This window comes from Phascolarctos cinereus, unplaced genomic scaffold, assembly GCF_003287225.1.
Source record: "Phascolarctos cinereus isolate Bilbo 61053 unplaced genomic scaffold, phaCin_HiC Scaffold_3;HRSCAF=262, whole genome shotgun sequence".
NCBI lineage: Eukaryota > Metazoa > Chordata > Mammalia > Diprotodontia > Phascolarctidae > Phascolarctos > Phascolarctos cinereus.
In genome coordinates this window covers 12,708,080-12,726,572 of record NW_027555736.1, presented here as the reverse complement: position 1 = coordinate 12,726,572, position 18,493 = coordinate 12,708,080, and the positions used below count along the sequence as shown (strand labels likewise).

The 18,493-nt window shown below is 49.8% G+C and overlaps 1 protein-coding gene across 1 annotated transcript in view; it reads left to right on the top strand.

Annotated features, from left to right (window-relative positions):
• PAPSS2 (3'-phosphoadenosine 5'-phosphosulfate synthase 2) overlaps positions 1-18,493 on the top strand; it is a 70,233-nt gene that overhangs the window by 46,007 nt on the left and 5,733 nt on the right. Inside the window, exons 2-8 of the mRNA XM_020974960.2 lie at positions 1,956-2,073; positions 4,103-4,338; positions 5,874-6,012; positions 7,519-7,637; positions 7,778-7,891; positions 9,517-9,628; positions 14,323-14,528. Of these exons, the coding sequence (XP_020830619.1) occupies positions 1,956-2,073; positions 4,103-4,338; positions 5,874-6,012; positions 7,519-7,637; positions 7,778-7,891; positions 9,517-9,628; positions 14,323-14,528 (1,044 nt within the window). The remainder of the gene's footprint in view (positions 1-1,955; positions 2,074-4,102; positions 4,339-5,873; positions 6,013-7,518; positions 7,638-7,777; positions 7,892-9,516; positions 9,629-14,322; positions 14,529-18,493) is intronic.

The following is an 18,493-nucleotide window of genomic DNA, read 5'->3' as shown; positions in this document are numbered from 1 at the left end:
CTAAAAAGGAACAGTCTCTGCCCTCAGAGAGCAAACACTCCATGAGGGTAACATCATTGAGGTAACACAGAGAAGTAAATACAAAGTCCCTTCAGGCAGGAGAGCCCACTAGAGAGATGAGGAGCAGCTTCTCAGAGGACATGGCTCCCCAGTCATGAAGTTGTGAACAGAACAAAGGAACAGGGGAGAAGGTGCATTCCAGGCATAAGCGCTGGCCTAACCAGAGGCCTAAGGTGGAAGACAGAACACATGGGTAAGGGAAGAGCAAACAGGTGTGTATGCTGGAACATAAAGTGCCTGAAGGGTAGTGATATGAAATGATCCTGGAGACGAGAGCTATGGCAGGGGGCTTTAGATTCCAAGCCAAGGGATTCCTAGTTCGTCCAAAAGGGAATAGGAAGCCATGAAAGATATTTTTAGAAATAGGAAGGCAGATAAAGAAAAAGAAGGGGGGGCAGCTGGGTGGTGCAGTGGATAGAGCACTGGCCCTGAAATCAGGAGGACCTGAGTTCAAATCCAACCTCAGACATATAACGCTTACTAGCTGTATGAGCCTGGGCAAGTCACTTAACCCCATTGTCTAGATTTTTAAAAAAAAAGGCTAGATAGATGATTGATAGCTAAGAAGACAGACAGAAGACGTAAGGAGACATGATAGAGCATTTATCAAGTGCTTACTATGCTCCAGCCAGTGCAAAGAGCTTATCTTCTCATGCAGAAGACAACATGTAAGGGGCAACTGGACAGTTCCAAGCATAGAACATGGCAGCATGATGTGGAAAGACCTGGGAAGTGAGAGGGAGGCCCAGAGCTGGGCAAGATGAAGCAAGAGCTCACCAGTGAGCTGGGGATCCCAGAGCTAGAGGCTAGTGTGAACATATGGTTTTCTAAGTCCAAATGCTGCCCACGGGTATCCTTGTGCATGATTTGGTGGCCTTGTTTCTATTTGAGTTTGACACCTCTGACGTAGACCTCCTTTAGGAAGGACAATACCCTACCCAGAGCACAAAGGGCCACTGGGAGATTTTCCTTCCTTCTTTCCTTCCTTTTTTCCTCTCTTCTTTTTTTTTCAGAATACTTTTTTTAAATTTTAATACCGTTGTATCTTCTGATATTCTACCCCCTCCCCGCCCTCATTGAACCCTCCATAGTAACCAAGAAAAGCAGTTAAGCAAAACTGATTGACAAAGCCACTAGGATTTGACTGTATCTGCAGTACCCTGATCCTATGGCCCCCATGTTTCTAACAAAAGGAGAGATGTGCATTTCATTTCATATTCCCTACAATCAAGATTGTTCATAGTGATTCACCTGAGCTCATTTTCCTTTAGGGGTTATTTACGTGTTTTAATATGGTGCTTCTTTCAAGAATGAACTCCCCCCCCCCCAATTTCATAATCTTCCTTGTCCTGTTCCTGACTAGGACCCTGTCACTGACTCCAATCCTTTAATTAGGATGACCTTAGCTGCAGCTCACGGTGGTTCTTCCAGCTATGCTCAAGACAGTGGTGCATCCATCTCCAAAGGACAACATCTTAGCTCTGTACTAAGGGCCGCCAAGCAGCAGCAGCAGCTCTTTCTTATTTCACTTTCTCCAGACTTTGCAAAGTCATGTGAATTGAGTACATACACACAGAAGGAACAAAGAACCCCCAGTGCTCATCGTGGCTTAGGCAAACAAACCCCAGACATGACCTTGACCCCAGATGGCAATATGGTACCCAAGACATGAGACTGCTTAGAGCTGTCTTCTCCAAGATGTCTCTTCCCTTACAAAGGGAGTTAGTCATATGTCTCGCACCAGCTGCAGGTCAGCTGGTCAGTACACAGACAGGAGAGGAGATCACCAAATCCCATCACTGAATTTCGATTGTATTATGTTTTGCTGTGTTTCCATGAAGGAAAAAAAAAACCATGTTTCATTAACCAAAACAATGTGATATTTCATCTTGTAGGATGTCGAACAGAAATCCACCAATGTGGTCTACCAGGCTCACCATGTGAGCAGGAATAAGAGAGGCCAGGTTGTCGGGACCAGAGGAGGATTTCGGGGCTGTACAGTATGGTTGACAGGTACGTCGTCGGCCAGTCTTGTTATCGGAAGGTGGTGTGGTCATTTGTTCAGTTCAGTTAAAAATGCCTGGAGATGTTGGCTCAGATAAACTCCATGCTAACTGGGGCGGGGGAAGGGGGATGTCAACCTGGACTCAGCCATTGGGCTTCTGAGGGTAGAACTAAGAACAACGGAGAAAAATTGTAGGGAGACAGAGTTAGGCTTGATTTAGAGAAGAGCCAACTCGTCAGCACTGAGAGCTGTCCAAAGCAGTAGTGGTCCGCCTGGGGAGTGGTGGGGGCTCTTCATGGCGAGCCTTCAAAAAGATAGCCTCTACCTCTTGGGGTGTGCTGAGGGGGCTGAACTAGATACTCTTTGGTCTTCTTTCCTGCCCCAATATTCCAGAATCCAGTCCATGCCGTTTGGGATGGCAAGGGATATTCTTGTGGTCATTTTTCTGATGATCTAATATGCTGGTACACTGTTGTGCCCAGTGGTCTGAAAGACATTCATATCGAAGACGTAAAAGTATGTTACAGTTAGGATGAAATGATTTACACACAAGAAATGTACCAGTGGCTTAAATTTTACCCAACTCTCTCTCTTTGTATGTATGTATGTCACATTCTTCAGTTCAGTTCAACAAATATTTATTAAGCAATACAAGCAGTAAGTCACAGAGCCAGGATTCAAACCCAGGGCCCATGAATAGAAACTCCTGGAAGGCAGAGAGGGTTTCATTTTTCTTCTTGTTTCCTGATTGCCTAGCATGTAGTAGGCACTTAAATGCTTGTTGAGTTGAACTGAATTGACCACTGTGTGTCAAGGCATTGTGAAAAGCACTGGAGATACAAAGACAAATCCAAGAAAATAGTCCCTGCCCTCAAGAAGCTTCCACTCTCCTGGGAAGTGCATGGCTCCTGGTGGCAGCAGCCACTGCTCATACCCTCTGCTTTAGTGGTTTTCAGAGAATCTCTGAATGTTAGAGCCAAAAACGACCCTCAGGATCCTGGAGTCTATCTCTTGAGGAAACCGAATCCCAGAGAGGAAATGCACCTTCCTGAGCTCATGTAGGGGGGTTTGGGCACTGCTAAGGCTTGAATCCAGGACTCCCGTCTGGTTCTCTTTACCATGATGCAATGGGTCCAAGAGAGCAGCTAGGTGGTGAAGTGGATAGAGTGCCAGGCTTGGAGTCAAGAAGACCCAAGTTCAAATCTGGCCTCTGCCAGTAGCTGTGTGACCCTAGGCAAGTCACTTACCCCTGTTTGCCTCAGGTTCCTCATCTGCAAAATGAGCTGGAGAAGGAAATGGCAAACCATTGGACATGACTGGAATAACTAAACAACAATGTGTCTGAGGAAGGAAAAGAGTTTCCTTGGAGCCCCAGGAATGTGAGTTCCCTGGTGCAAAGGAGAGATCCAGGCTCCTTTCTGTACCCAGATTATCAAGTGGATCCAAGCCAATGTGTCAAAATCTGATGATTCAAGTTACTATGTTCTCTACTTAGTAGACCTGTCTGGTATGCGGCCACAATCCTCAGGGCCATTCTACAGCATACAGCTGCTAGGAGCCTATCCTCCCCCTTCCCCTGTTTCGCCATTTCTTTACCCAGTCCTTTCATCCCCAGGGCAGCTTCTTGCCTCCTCCTCCCCCAGCACCCGTCTCCATTTTGCCCAAGCCTTCCCACAGCGATGGTGGCTCCGGCTCGCAGGTGACAGCCGAACCAACAGGTGATGCTACTACCTCAAAGACTTGGGGCTTGTGGCGATGAAAAGGCTTGAAGCACGCCTAGAAACGGGATTTGTGCCTATTCAGAGGCACCTGAAAGCCCGTCCGTCCAAAACTTCAGCCGCGTACATTTGCTTTGAGTTGACGTTGAATTGTGGCAGTGGCGTGTAACTCTTTGTGACTCCAGTGAGGGCTGTCTTGGCAGAGATGCTGTGGAAGTTTGCCATTTCTTTCTCCAGCTCATTTTATTAGGTCACAATCTCATCTTTTGGTACCCAGGAGAGGCTTCCAACTAACTAACCCACGTCTACTCCCGAACAGGTCTCTCTGGCGCTGGAAAAACAACCATCAGCTTTGCCCTGGAAGAGTACCTGGTGTCCCACGCCATCCCTTGCTATTCCCTGGACGGGGACAACGTGCGCCATGGCCTCAACAAAAACCTTGGCTTCTCAGCCGGGGATCGGGAAGAAAACATTCGCCGGATAGCGGAGGTGGCCAAGCTTTTTGCCGACGCCGGACTGGTTTGCATCACCAGCTTCATCTCTCCATTTGCGAAGGTGAATTGGCTTGGGATTCATTCACTGCAATGGGTTCATTTGATGACAATAGACAAAGCGCCTACTATGTGCAACACTCTGTGTCTTTGCTAAGGATGCAGACTCAGAACATAATGCAAAGTAATAAAAAAAATTATCTCAAGAGGAAGCGAGGGTAATAAGAGGTCTTGTGTAAGAGGTAGCCCCAGAGCTGTGCTTTGGAGAAAAGTAGAGATTCTGTGTGGTGCAATTCAGGCAGGAGTGCATTTCAGACAAAGGCTCACAGGTGGGAAGTGGACTGGCTTCAAGGAGCTGGCAGGGCGGTGGCTATGCAGTCCTGCCATCATTTAGTAAATGCCCATCGTGTTCCAAGCACGGGGAAAACAGACAAGAATGGCTTCTAGGGTCTCTTCTGGCTTTCCGTCTCTGGTTTTATTATAGCCCCAGCCCTGAAGAAACTTAAATTCTCTGTGGGTGGTTACCATATTACACAGAGGAGTGAATGCGAGTTTGGTGGAGAGGACTCCAGCAACTGGAGGAAGGGTCAGAAACCAGATGTCTTCCCTTCTCTCCTTGCACTTGGTCAATGACCTCTGTCTTTATCTTCCTCTGCCCCCCTTCCTATCAGTGGCGGCGTCCTCCCACCTTCCCCGCGGCCCTAGAGGAGAAAATTTCTGAAAGGTAGACATGAGGAGTGTGCTCCCACCCCCAATGTCTCCAGAAAAATAAAGCAGCCGTCCATCTCTGCAGCAGCACACCCTGGAAGCTGAGGTCTTCAGACCTGAGCACTTCACACCTCTGCCCCTGGAGGATTAACTCATTCTTCCAGAAGAAAGGAGGAGCAGAAAGAGTGCCCAAGCCTTTTTTTTTTTAACCTTCGCTGGGATTCTTGGGTTCCAGGAGTTGTGACAAAGGGGTGCTTGGCCCCTGACTCGGAGGAGGCGTCTGGTTGGGAGGCGCCTGGAGTGGCCACCTGGCCTTTCGGTCTCTCTCCTGTTTTCTTCTCAGGCCACAATCTCCTTCACTTTCCCTCTTTGAGTCCTGGGTGCCCGACGCCAGGGCCTCTGGCTCCCCATGCCAGAGTCCGCTCTTCTACGTTCTCTGCCCCAAAGGAGGTGCTCCCAAGCAGCCCAGTTTCTCCTTCCTCTATGAAAGGAGACGTTCCAGGAGCCCTGCCAGCCTCTGGGGTTGTTGAGCGCTGCCGGAAGTCGATAAGCGGCAGCCTCGTAAACCTCCAGGGGGGGACGAGGCGCGTGGCTCCTGGGGCAGGTCTGGGAGCTTTCTTATGAACGCATCACGGGCAGTTTTCCTCCGTGGTTCCCAGCCTGCTAGAGTATAAGCCCTTTGAGTGCAGGGACTGTGACCCATTCCCTTTTGTGTAGCCTTCCGTGTCTCTCCCCCCCTCCGCCCCCCAGCGCTTTGCTCAATAGGGGTTTGTTGCTATCTGCTTGACTTTCACTTTAAAACAAACAAAAGGAAAAACGAAGCCAAGTTGGCCCTGGTGACGTCAAATGCCTCTCACTGCGAAGCCGGTGATCTTCTTTTGTTGTTCACAGGACCGGGAGAATGCTCGTAAAATTCACGAGACCGCAGGACTCCCCTTCTTTGAAATCTTTGTCGATGCCCCTCTGAACATCTGTGAGAGCCGAGACGTGAAAGGCCTCTACAAGAAAGCCCGGGCTGGGGAAATCAAAGGTAGGGAGGCCCGCGCGGGGGAGTTTTCCTAGCGTCTCCTTCTCTCTTCTCCTCACCCTTGAAGAAGTGACCAATGGCCTCTCCCCAGGTTGTATAAGGTGGAAGCAGGGGTTAGTCATACATCGTGGTGCTTTGGCACGGATGGCAGACCTAGTGTCCAACCACCAACCGGGTTGGATTACAGCCCTCGGGTGCCTCCTGTCTGCTAGACGCTGCTCTAGGCATCAGGGAGACAAACACGCCACTTTGAGAGTCACCTCTCCTCTGGGCCTCGGTTTACTCATCTGTAAAATGAGGGGTGGGAATAGATGGCCTCTGAGCTCCCTTCCTGCTCTGAAACGGTGATCCCATAATGTAATCACAGATCGGAAGTCAGGGGTTTGGGGTTCGAATTCTGCCTAGGTTACTTGCCACTTGTGACGGTGGGTTTCTCTCAGTTTTCTCTTATATCAAAGTCCCTTCTAACTCCAAATCTAATGACGATAATGATGTTAATATGGCCATCAACATAAATTCCCATCCTTCGAGAATGGGCTGGGCTGGGGGTCCTCCCTGGCACATTCCTGCTCAGATACTTGGGCGTTCTTAGAGAGAAGGAAAAGAGCTATTTCCCAGGTGGAAGGAAAGACATCACCCACATTTTAAACGCTATGTGAAGTGGCATGTCAGAGGGAATAGAGATGGAGTCTGGGAGATCTGGGTTCAAATCCTACCTCTGAGGGACCCTGACATCCCTCACCTCCCAGAAGCGCAGGACGTGAGCTGACTCTTAGGTCACAGAGTGGGTGCCAGTCTGTGGGGTGGAGGGATATCCTTGTGCCCAGGAAACTCTCGGCCCTCCAGAAGAAAATTTGCTTCCTGTATTCTCATATCATTTATTGAGAAATTCCTGGGTTTGAAACTCTCAGTTCCAGGCCAAAACAGTTAAAAATCAAAGGGGGGGGGGAGGAGGAAAGTGATTTGATTTTGCCTGTTTAGCCAGAACACCTGGCACACGTGAGGCATTTAACAAATCTGGGATAAGAGTAACAATAATGACAATGATAATAATAATAGCTGGAATTTTCATATGGTGCCTACTATGTGCCAGGCACTGTACTAAGCACTTTATAAGTATGATCTCATCTGATCTTCACAACCACCTGGGGAGGTAGATGGTATTATTCCATTTTACAGATAAGGAAACTGAGGCAAGCAGTGGTTCAATAAGGCCAGATCTGAACTCAGATTTTGCTGCCTTCAAGCCCAGTACTCTACCCACTGTACCACCTCACTACCCCAATTTTAAAAAATGGTGCCTGCCCCCAAGGAGCTTACATTCTGCTTGAGAGTAGAGAGGAGGGAGGTGGCACAGATACTGTCTCTCTCCTCCTAAGTGTATTGACTGCAGATCAAGAATCGTCAGTGGAACTTATTTCTGGTCCATTACCCGGGCAAGGGCTCCCCCTTCGATTAAGCTAATTATCACCTCCTGGTGAAAGCCATTTTCATGTGTCCTGCTTCCAGGGTTTACGGGAATCGACTCTGAATATGAAAAACCGGAAACCCCTGAGCTGGTTGTGAAAACCAACCTGTCGACCGTGAGCGACTGTGTGCAGCAGGTGGTGGACTTACTTCAGGAGCAGGTAGGTGGGGGCGCCCCCTTAACAGAGACAAGCTGGGGGAGGGGCAGAGGGGAGGGGGGAGGGTCTGTCCTGGCCCTGCGGACGTCCAGCTTGAGATCATCGTGTTTCACGGCGGGTGTCTGTGTTCCCTTTGGCCTCAGACTATCGTGCCCCATTCGGCGATTCAAGGCATCCATGAACTTTTCGTACCTGAAAACAAAGTGGACGCGGCCCGGGCTGAAGCCGAGAAGCTGCCCTCCCTGCTGATCACCAAGGTGACTGCCCTTCCTAGTTCTCGATGAGGTGGGAAGGGGGGGGAGGGAACACGGCTCTGGGAGAAGCCAAGAGCTTTTCGCTGGAGTATCTTATCCCAGAGATGCCTCAGAGCGCCAAAGCCAATTTCCTCCTGTCTGACTGCTCACTTAGAGCTTCCCTTCTGATTAAAGCAGTAGGTCAGCAAGCATTTATTAAGCACCTCCTGTGTGCCAGGCACTGTGCTGAGTGCTGGGTAGAGAAGACCAAAAGAATCTTAGGATTTAGACCGGAAGAGACCTCAGAGGTCAGACCTAAGATCATTGAGCTGGACCTGGAAAGGACCTCAGAAGCCATGTGGCCCAACTCCCTCATTTGACAGATGGGGAAACTGAGACCAAGTGAAGTAATGTGACCTGTCCAGGGTCACCCATCCTAATCAGTGGCAGAGGAGGGGTTTGATTCCAGGCTCTCTGACTCCAAGTTGTTTGCTCTTTTCATCAAACCAAGACTCTCCCAGGGTCCCAGAGCTAGCAAGTAATTGGGCCTGCCCTCTTCTTGTCTTCTCCCAACCTGTCTCCTTGTTAGCTCACATTCCTCCCTCTGTTCCCTGCCAACATCCCGGACCTCAGGCTGTTTCTGCCTCATGTCAAAGACTTTGTTCCACTCATTCATTCATTCATTCATTCATTTATTCATTCATTCTTTCATTCTTTCATTCACCACACATTTATTTTGAACCCTGACTGACTATGCGAAGAGTTAGGGCAGAGACAAAGTTCAGGTAAGATGGGCTCCTGCCCTCATAATGCTGACAGTCTAGGAGGGGATCCTACTCCCACTCACAGAAGCATCATCACATGGTGTGTGTGTTTGTGTGTGAGTGTGTGTGTGTGTGTACATATGTGAGAATGTGTGTGTGAATGAGTGCATGTGAGTGTGTGTATATGTGTGTGTGGGTTGTGAGTGTGTGTGTGTGAATGTGTATTGTGTAAGTGTGAGTGTGTGTGTGTGTGTGTGTGTGTGTGTGCCTCACAATAACAACAAATGTGTGAGGCACAGCCCCAGCCTCTTGGGGGAGGAAGGGAGGCTTCAGACAGGTGATGTCCCATCCGGTAGGTGGTGGGAGGTTCAAACAGACTGAAGCCTACTCCTGAAGCTTCGCCTTGGAATGAGGTTGGCTGCTAGCTACCAGGTGGTTGGTTAGGGGAGGGGTTTCTCAGTCAGGTAGATCAGGAGGTCTCTGAGCCCCCTTATCATCTGGGCAGGGGTCAGAGGAGGCTGAGATGAGGAATAACCCCAACCCTTTTTCACCACCATCCTTAGAAAGATCATGAGGTCTTTGGTTACTGGAGAGAAACCACTATCAATTTATTGATTATTTGCTGACCTAATTAATAAATTGATTATTAATTACCCAGAATACAAAAGAAAGATCATGGGAATGAGTCTATCCTAAGCCTGGGCCTCTAAGATAGAAGTGAGCTCAGAGCCCATTGGGACCAGGAAAGTGCCTTGAAACAGCCAGGATGGTGGGGCTGCCCCAAGGACAGACTTGACCCCCAGGGAAACAGCCCAGGGTGGGGGGCTGTCCCAGGGATAGACCTGTCACCCCACCCCCATTCACCCACCTCTTTCTGTTTTGCAGCTGGATCTGCAGTGGGTCCAAGTGTTGAGCGAAGGTTGGGCCACACCCCTCAAAGGCTTCATGCGGGAGAAGGAGTTTCTGCAAGTGATGCACTTTGACACTTTGCTGGATGGTAGGATTTCTTCTTTCACACTCTTTCTTATCATGGGGGCTTGGAGTGAAGAGGGGAATCCTTTCCTTCCAAGCCTACAGAGGCCTGAGCTGGAAGCATTGTGAGGCAGAAAAATGTCTTGGTTAGGGCCAGTCTGATTTGCTTTACCACAGTCTTCCAAGCTTTGGACTTGGTTAGGTACAAGATCACAGGACTGAGGGCCGGCAGGGAAGCCCCTTGTTGGGGGCCCGGTGGAGGAGGCTGTCTTGCCCACAGCGCCTGGCTAGAGAGCAAGACTCAAACGCGGGTCTTCTGCCCCCAAATCCCAAGCTCCTTCTGCCAGATGAAGCTGCCAGCAGGTGCTGCCATCTTCCCCAAGTCATAAGGACTGTGAGCTGAAGATGAAGCGCACTCTGCCCTCTGTACCCAGCAGAGAAGTCGTTAGTTAGTTTTCCTTCCCCTGCTTTGTTTTGCCCACCCTGCCTGCCTGCCCGCAAGGCTGAGGGCCGCTGGGGCATCGCCTCCTGCCAAGGCTGGGAGAGGCTCAGCACCTCCTGTGGATGCTGTGGGGGCGACATCCCAGAGCAGGCTGAGAACGACCATTTGGCTACTCTGGGCTTGTGCCCTTGACCCCAGGGCCTTGGAACCTCTCTTATACACACGCATAGACACACATACACATGAACATATATGTGCCATGCACATATATGGATGTCTGTGTGTACGTGTATGTATATGTAGGTGAAACTCTCACCCTGAAACTAGCTGCCTGAGCCCTGGACAGAGGAAACCTAAGTTCCTGGACAAAGCCCCATGGTCAAGCTCTCAGAAACATGCCGAGGTCCAGGCCATTCTATTGCCCATAAGATGGTTTCCTTCCACCACTGGCTGCCCTGTGGCAGAGACTCCATTCCCGGTGCTCAGGGGACCTCCCTGACACTAGCCCCATTCCTGGAACAGAGGGGCCAGTGGCTACCGGGGGGGAAAGGTCAGTCTGAGCTAGAGGGCAGCTGCGCCTCACTCAGACCTGCCTTCCTGAGATATCTCTGCATCCCCCATGAAGGGCGCATTCGTGGCACCACCATGAATGACCAACAAACGTAGGAGAAAAACAGGAAGGGAGATTTTTTTGGTCCCCTGGTCTCAGTGGAGAGAAAGCATGCCTCACCTTGGAAAAACCACGGCTTGATTGAGAAAAGAGCAACAATGAAGACCTAGCAGCCCCTCGAGGCTGTGGTGCCGCGTGAAGAAGCAACTTGTCCACATAGTCTGTTAGCACTGGCAGAGAGGGAAAGGGCAGGAGGACCTGGGTCAGATCCTGTCCCCAAACTGTCACAAGATCCTTCACCTCTCTGAGCCTCAGTCTCCTGAAAAGTGATATAACTAGACCCATCCTACCTGCCCGAGGGGAAGGTTATGTAGATGCAGTGAGATGAGAGTCAGCAATGGTAACCTCCAGCTCAAGTAAAGGATTGTGAGCAGGGTCAGCGCTTGGTGAGGGGGTTGGGAGCTTCCAACACTGAGCCATGATGTTTACGCTGCTGCTAGTGTTTTGGTGGGGGGGGGAGGGCCTCTCCAGGATGCTCTGGTTAGAGTGTTGCCACACCTACGTCCCCAAATCAGAGTTCAGAAGCAGCCACCTCAGCTCCTCCATTGAGATGAAATGGGGCCACTTACTGTGGGCTGCCATCGTATTCAGCCAGATGGCCACCCTTGGGGCATAAAGTCCTCCCCTGGTCACGTCTCCCCAAACTACACTGGGGTGCATCAAGTTCAATGTCCTGGAGAGCAATTAGGCTTCCAGATATTGTTATATGTGATAGATATGTGGGGGAAGTTCCCAGTGAGCTTCCACCACCTTGAAATGACTCTGAGATGATTCCAAAGGGGGCTGAAAACATGTTTGTTAATTGTGTTTATGTTTCCCTAGGCATGGCCTGTCTTGGTATGTACTTTAATAACTTTCCAAGTAATCAAATTATTATGATTAGATATTTTACATTAATTGGAACTAGAGTTTTTTAATAGCAAAAAAAAAAAAGAATCTAAATTAACCAGTGGTAATTGATTGGAGTTCATGATCCAACCAGTTATGGAAGAGTAAAGGCAATATGGGTGGGGAGGCCAAAGAACTGGGCCAGCCAAATTCAGGGAATTAGTGGATCCATGTAGCTGTGATTTACCCTGCCATCTCTGGCCAGCAGAAGAAGACCTGTGGGTCCTTAATGATTTGATGAGTGTTTTTTGTCTGCTGTCAGCCATATTGCCTTTGAATGTTGGCCCGTGTTCCTCTCAGGTCACTGAACCCAAGAACTCTTTTTCTTGTGCTTTTCCAGACCTTTAAGGTCGAGTGGGTTTTAGATGGGAGTTGAAGTGGGCACATCTGGTTGGATTCTGCATGAACTATGGGGCTGCTTCTGCGGCAGACGTGTGATTTTGCATGAAAGTAATTTCAAACCATCAACTGATAGACAATGATAGAACTGGAAGCCAATGGAGGCTTCGGGGATGGTCCCAAATGGGAGGGGTGCACATGCTCCAAGGGAGCAAGGATGAACATGGAAAATGTCCTTGACCTTGGGTTTCCTCTTGTAGTTAGCAGGGGCGAGGAGGAAAGAGAGCAGGATTGGGAGATGGGGTTCAGACCTTGGCTCTGTACTACCCATATCACCCGTGGGACCGTGGGCAAGTCTCTGAAAAGGACCTTAGCATAGAACATAGAGATGAATTTGGACAGCAAAGAGCTGGGTTCAAATCCTGACTCTGCCCCTTATCACTGTGAGCCCTTGGAGAGTCACTATATAGTGAAGGGCAGATCTGGATCACCTTTAATTTACTTAGCTGAATCTATGACCCTGAAATCATAGAAGTCCTGAAGACTGTCTTGGGTGACTGGATTAGATCACCCATATCATAATGGGGAATGTGCGTGGCATTGTCCGGTCCCTGCCCCTGCAAGAGGAGGAGGAGGAGAAAGGGCCCAGCCCCATCCCCTGGACACCATTTTCTGGGGACTCTGGGGTGATGAAGGCCTTTACTGAGTAAGGAGACCTTGTTAATGGCCTTCTGCAGGAGGCTTTCAGCTCCAGCCCCCTGGCATCTTATCTGGGTTTGGGGGGCCACCACACTGCTCCCCACATCTGTCCTGTCCTTTTGGGCCCTGTTCCATCTTGGAGCCAGTTTCCAGAGTATGGCTGGTGATCCCCACACTGGCCTACACACTTCCCTCTGAGCAGGGGCTGGGGGGCTGGAGGGCAGTAGTAACACCAAGACTGGCTTTTATATATGAAAATAAAGTTTTATTGTGTTTTTAAAATGGAAGAACCATTCTTCGCTCTCTGGCACACAGAAGCAAATTTGGGTCAGATTTTGCCCTCAGGCTGTGGTTTGCCATCCCTGATAATCCATTTTACAGAGAAGACAACAGGCCTGGAGAAGGAATTTGACTTTCCCAAGGTAACACAGCTGGTCAGCACCCTTGCCAGGATACAAACCCAGGCCTCCACTCAAAAGCTAGTGTTCTTTCCACAACTTCATCATAGATTATTGATGTATGTGACCTTAGGGACCACCTGCTCCATGTGGGGAAACTGAGGCCCAGAGAGGGAAAGAGACATAGTCATATGGGTAGTAATGAGAACCATAGATTTGGAGCTGGAAGGAAGTTATCCACTCCAACTCCCATTTTATAGATGAGGAAATCACCCCTCAAAGCATGAGCAACTCAAGAAGCTCTTGTTCACGTACCAGGCATGGAGGAAAGGGTGGCAGACTGGATCAGGAAGGGGGATACACACCAAGGCATCATCTAGCACCCTTGGAGACCATGGTATTCTGGGTAAAGGAGTTTTCCAGATAATTGGAAAATGACAGGTTGGACTAGTGACCTCCCAGGTCCATGTCCTGTGATGCTTGGCCTCGAGTCCCATGTGGCCTCTTGCAATCCACCCTTGGGACCACACTGGAGTTTTTGTGGCGGTTTGGTTTGGGTAAGTTGGATCAATGAAGGCTCTCTGTCATTGGAAAAGGTCTTCAAAGTGCTAGAATATCCTTGGTGCTAAAATTCCATCCAATCACCAGTCCAAAAAGTCAGATTGGGTGCTGGGGGCCATGTTGATCGGCCAAAGTCAGCTGATTTTTTGGAAACTATTTCTTGTATGATTGAAATGATCACCCCTCCCCATCGTTACAAAGCTGTAAGGCTTCCAAAGAACCTGCGCCATCCTGACTTGTCAGGAAGACAGGGAGCACAAACCCTGTGTTACAGAGCTGGAAACGAAGATTCCGAGGCCTGCCCAGGGTCACGCTGGCAGAGGCCTGGGGAGGACCAGTCAGACGAGGAAGAAGCGGCGGTTCTAGTACAGGGCTGGTTGGGAACAAGGCAAGTGCAGCTTGAGTCAACATCTTCAGACCGAGGAGGCCTGTGAGTCCAACCCCCCATTTTGCAGATGAGAAAACTGAGGCCCAAGGAGGCCAGGGGACTTTCCCAAGGTCACCCAGGTTGGAAGTGGTAGAGTCCCTTCTTTGGGATTCTCCTGGGTCACGAGGGTGATCTTCGCGTGAGCTTGGCCCTCAGTTTCCCCATCTGTAAAATGAGGGAGTAGGACCAGATCACCGCTGAGGTTCCTCCCAGCTCTGTCTACTTCCATCCCAGGGATGGCCCATCAGGGGTGAGAGGCGCCACGTACTGATGCCTCCCTGGGTTCTTCCCACAGATGGCGTCCTCAACCTCAGCATCCCCATAGTCCTCCCTGTCTCTGAGGATGACAAGAAATGCCTCCAGGGCTGTGGTGAGTTCGCCTTGGAATACGATGGACGGAAGGTGGCCATCCTGAGAGATCCAGAATTCTACGAGCACAGGAAGGAAGAGCGGTGCGCCCGCGTCTGGGGGACCACCTGTGCCCAGCACCCTCACATCAAGGTACGTCCAGAAAAGCCCGTGTCCACTTAGCTCCAGAGTGCTCTAAGGTTGGCCCCATTCTACAGATGAGAACACTGAAGGCCACATAGGAATCCAACAGGCAAAGAAGGGGAAGGAGGGCATTCTAGGCTCAGGGAACTGTGGGAACGAGAGCAGGGAAGCACTGTATGGAGAGAGGCCAGTATTCACAGCATCAGTTGGTTGGAAGATGGAAGGAAGCAGCATGTGATGGACACAGAATTCTAGATTTGGAGCTGGAAGGGACCAAGAGTCCAACCCTCCCTCCCCTCATTTTGTACCTGAGGTAGCCAAGGCAAAGGAGAGAAGGGACTTGGCCAAGATCACACAGCTAGTAAGGGTTTGAGGCGGCTGAGAAATGGATTGTCTTGTCTGAGGAACAGCAAGGAGGCTGACGTCACTGGCTTGAAGAGTATGGAGGGGGGTACCCGTCGGTTAGGGAATGGCGGAGCAAATTGTGTGCTCTGTGAGAAATGATGGAAGTGACGGTTCCAAAGAAACCTGGGAAGACCGGTGTGCACCAAGGCAGAGACAGTAATAGAATATCACCCACCCTGTAGAGGCAGCAACTTTGGATGACTTGGGGTCTCTGACCCAGGCAGGGGCCAGCCAGAGACCCATGAGGAAGTGCGTGCCCTGCCCCCAAGACAGAAGGGAAGGGCTCAGAATGCAGAATGACACATACATTTTGGGATGTGGCCAATGTGGGGATTTGTTTTGCTTCAACGGGCATGTTTGCTATGAAAGGTTTTGTTGTTTTAATGGGGAGAGGAGATAGGAGGGATAGCGTTTCCTCCCTATCCCTTTACCAGGGTGTTTCCTACCTTACCCTCCCCCCAAATACACACAAACAGAAAGAGAAAGAATCACAGACAGATGAGGCAGCTTGGTAAGTGTTACGCTGGATTTATTGTGTACTCAAGAAAAATGAGATCTATGTAAGAGATTGGCAGCTTCATGTACAGTCCTCTCCTGGTCCACAATGTATATGGAAATAAAGCCTTGTTATATGGAGTGTTTGCTAAGTTCAGAATTTAGAAAGAAAAGATAGGATAGAAGCCAGATTACATTGGGCCTTGAATCTCACTGTCCTCCGCTGGGGAAGAATCAGCCTCAGACGTGAATCTAGGACTCTAGAGAGAGGAACCACACTGCAGAGAAAGGGCAAAAGCTGCTGATCGACTGGTTTCAGTATGGAGGGTAAGGGCGAACTGGGACTTTGGAGCCCTGCCATCATCACCAGCTCAGGATAATAAAGACGTTACCGCGGGGGAGGAGTCTCTGGGCTCTTTCTTTTTGCCTTTGACCTCCTTGTAGGGAGAGCTCTGGATTAAAAAGCACGGGCATTTTGGTCACTTTTTTTTTTTAAAGCATAATTTAAAATTGCTTTCCAGAATCGCTGGGCCCATTCAATGTTAGTAAGCCTTCCTTCCCCCAGCCCCACCACCATCGACGATGCCCATCTTTTTGCCTTCCCGTGCTTTTCACAAAACACTTTTCTGCCTCTGCTTTCCTTTCCCATCTAAGAGCCAATCAATGGACAGAAAGCAAGAGCTAGCTTGTTGCCTGCAAACCCTCACTCTCAGCATATTCCTCTTTGAAACTAAATGACACGTGCAGATTTCAGGCAGTGGGAAGGATGGGGGAGTCAGCCTTAGCCAGACATAACTCTCAGTCTTGGGCACCCATATGAGCAAAGCCATATGCTCTAATCACCTTAATCAGGCATCTTTTTCATCCCTTCCCTGGTTGTAATTATACAAGCTGGTGATTTTCCCTCCACCCAGAGACATAAAGAAGAAGGCTTTCATTTAAACTGGCTGCATTGTTTTAGAGGTTTGTGTCTTCGAGGTGTTCAGAGCTAGGAGGGATTTTTGAGATGCTCTAATTGAGGGATTCTTAGCCTGGGGTCTTGAGGAACTGAAAAAAAATTGTCCCTATATTTCGATATAATCACTTTCCTCTGTAATACCACATACTTTGTGTTTGAAAACATGATTCTAAGAAGGGTCCATCCACATTTGCCTTTGCCAACTGCCAAAGAAGTCTCTGTTCTAGTGCTGACCCCCCATTTTACAGAGGAGCAAACTGAGGCTCAGAGAGATGTGACTTGCCCATGGTCATTTGACAGGTTTAGAAGTATAACTCAGGTTTTGGGCCCAAATCTCTCATGACTCCAATGGTTCTGTATTATGGAGCTCCAGCACAATGGAGCCAGGGCCAGTCTTTCCTGGGGTCTCTGAAATGCAGCCAATAATGGTTTGGTCCTTCAAGGACCATCCCACCCAGGCCATGACAGGCTTGCGTGAACACGCCCCCAAGAAGGAATCTGTAACCTCTCTGAGAAGGATGAGGAAGGAAGGCAAAGGAGTAATTGCACCTTTCACTTCACTGGACTGGGGTGCTGGGGAGATGGGAAGAGGCAGGCAGGCGTGGTGATCGCCGATGCTCTGGACGGTTTCCAGAGCTCTTTACCCAGAACATCCCAAGGAGGCCGGTCGTGCCATGGTCTGTGGGATCCCAATTAGCAGCTGGTGTCATCATTCCCCCCTTTAAGTTAACCCGGCCATGTGACCTTGGACAAGTCCTTCTCCTTCCTTCGTGGTCACAGATCCAAGGCCATAAGAAACCTTAAACAGCATCTCGTTCAACCCCCGTATTTGATAGAACCTAGGAGCATTTGCCTAGGGTCACACAGCCGGTAAATTGCAAGCCAAGTCCCCTGACTCCAGACCCATGGGGTGACATACCCAGGATCACACAGCTAGTGAGGACCCGTGGACTAAGCTGGAAGGGAATTTAGAGGCCCCCTTCAGCTCCAGCTGGGTGAAGTGACTTGTCTAAGGCAACACAGTAAGTGACCAGGTAAGAATTCGAATCCCACACCTCTTCTTTCCTCACTTTGGAACCACGGTCAGGACTCCCCAGGCTACGGCTTCCACTGCTTCCAAAAAATCCCCTGTGCTGGGGTGGGCCAGGAGCAGTCTCCCCCAGGGCCTTCCTCTCACTGTGCGGTCCGATGTCCCCAAGGAAGCCTTGGCAGTGGACACAAGAGCGACTTTAGAGAAAGGCTCCCCCTTAAGGCTGGAACCAGCCCGTGTTCCCTCCCACCCCCAAAGGTGCAATAAGGCCCCAGAGTTCAGGGGAGGGAGCAGGTGGAGCTGGAAATGCTTCTGTCATCACAAAGCACGCGGGATCTCGGCTGCTTTTCATCTGGGACTCTGCAAACTTTGCCAAACCACTCATTCCGTCTCCTCATAAAGTGATGAAGTATGATTTTCTGCATTTTAAAAGCTGAGGCAGCACCAGGTGGCCCCAGGAGGAGTCAGGAGTAGGGTGGGGACTGAGAGGGACATTCCCCGTACTCTCTAGTTGTGGTGCCTCTAAGGGGACCATGATCCTTTTGCAGGCCCCCTGGAAGACAAGATGCTCCCCGGTGAGAGCAGGAGCTCAGGAGAGGCCAGCAGAGACTAGGAGAATAACCTAGAGAGAGTGCTAGGCTTGGTGATGGGAAGACCTGCCCCAGGGGTATGGGACTCGGTTGTGCCATCAGTGAAATGGGATAATAACACCTACCTCCCAAGGTCATTGCCAGAAAAGCACACTAGAAATGTGAGGTTTTCTGCTCCTCCCAACTTCCGTACCCCACTTTACCACTGGGGCCAGATGGAACTGAAAACCATAACTTTGGAAAGCGGATGTCGGGGAAAGTGGGGGCTTCCCTGGCAGCCCTCTCTTTGTTTTGGACATAATCATGGTCCAGGCTGCCTGGATGTGATCTGGGCCCACTCCAGCTCTCACTGAACTCCTTCCCCCACCTCATTTAGAAGAAAAGTATTTGGGGAGTTTTCCTGAACATAGCAGCTTAATGACAAAAAGCGGATAAAGCAAACAGTTCAGATTTAAACAGGAGTTGGCAGGAGGGTGATCCAGATCAGGCTCTTTGG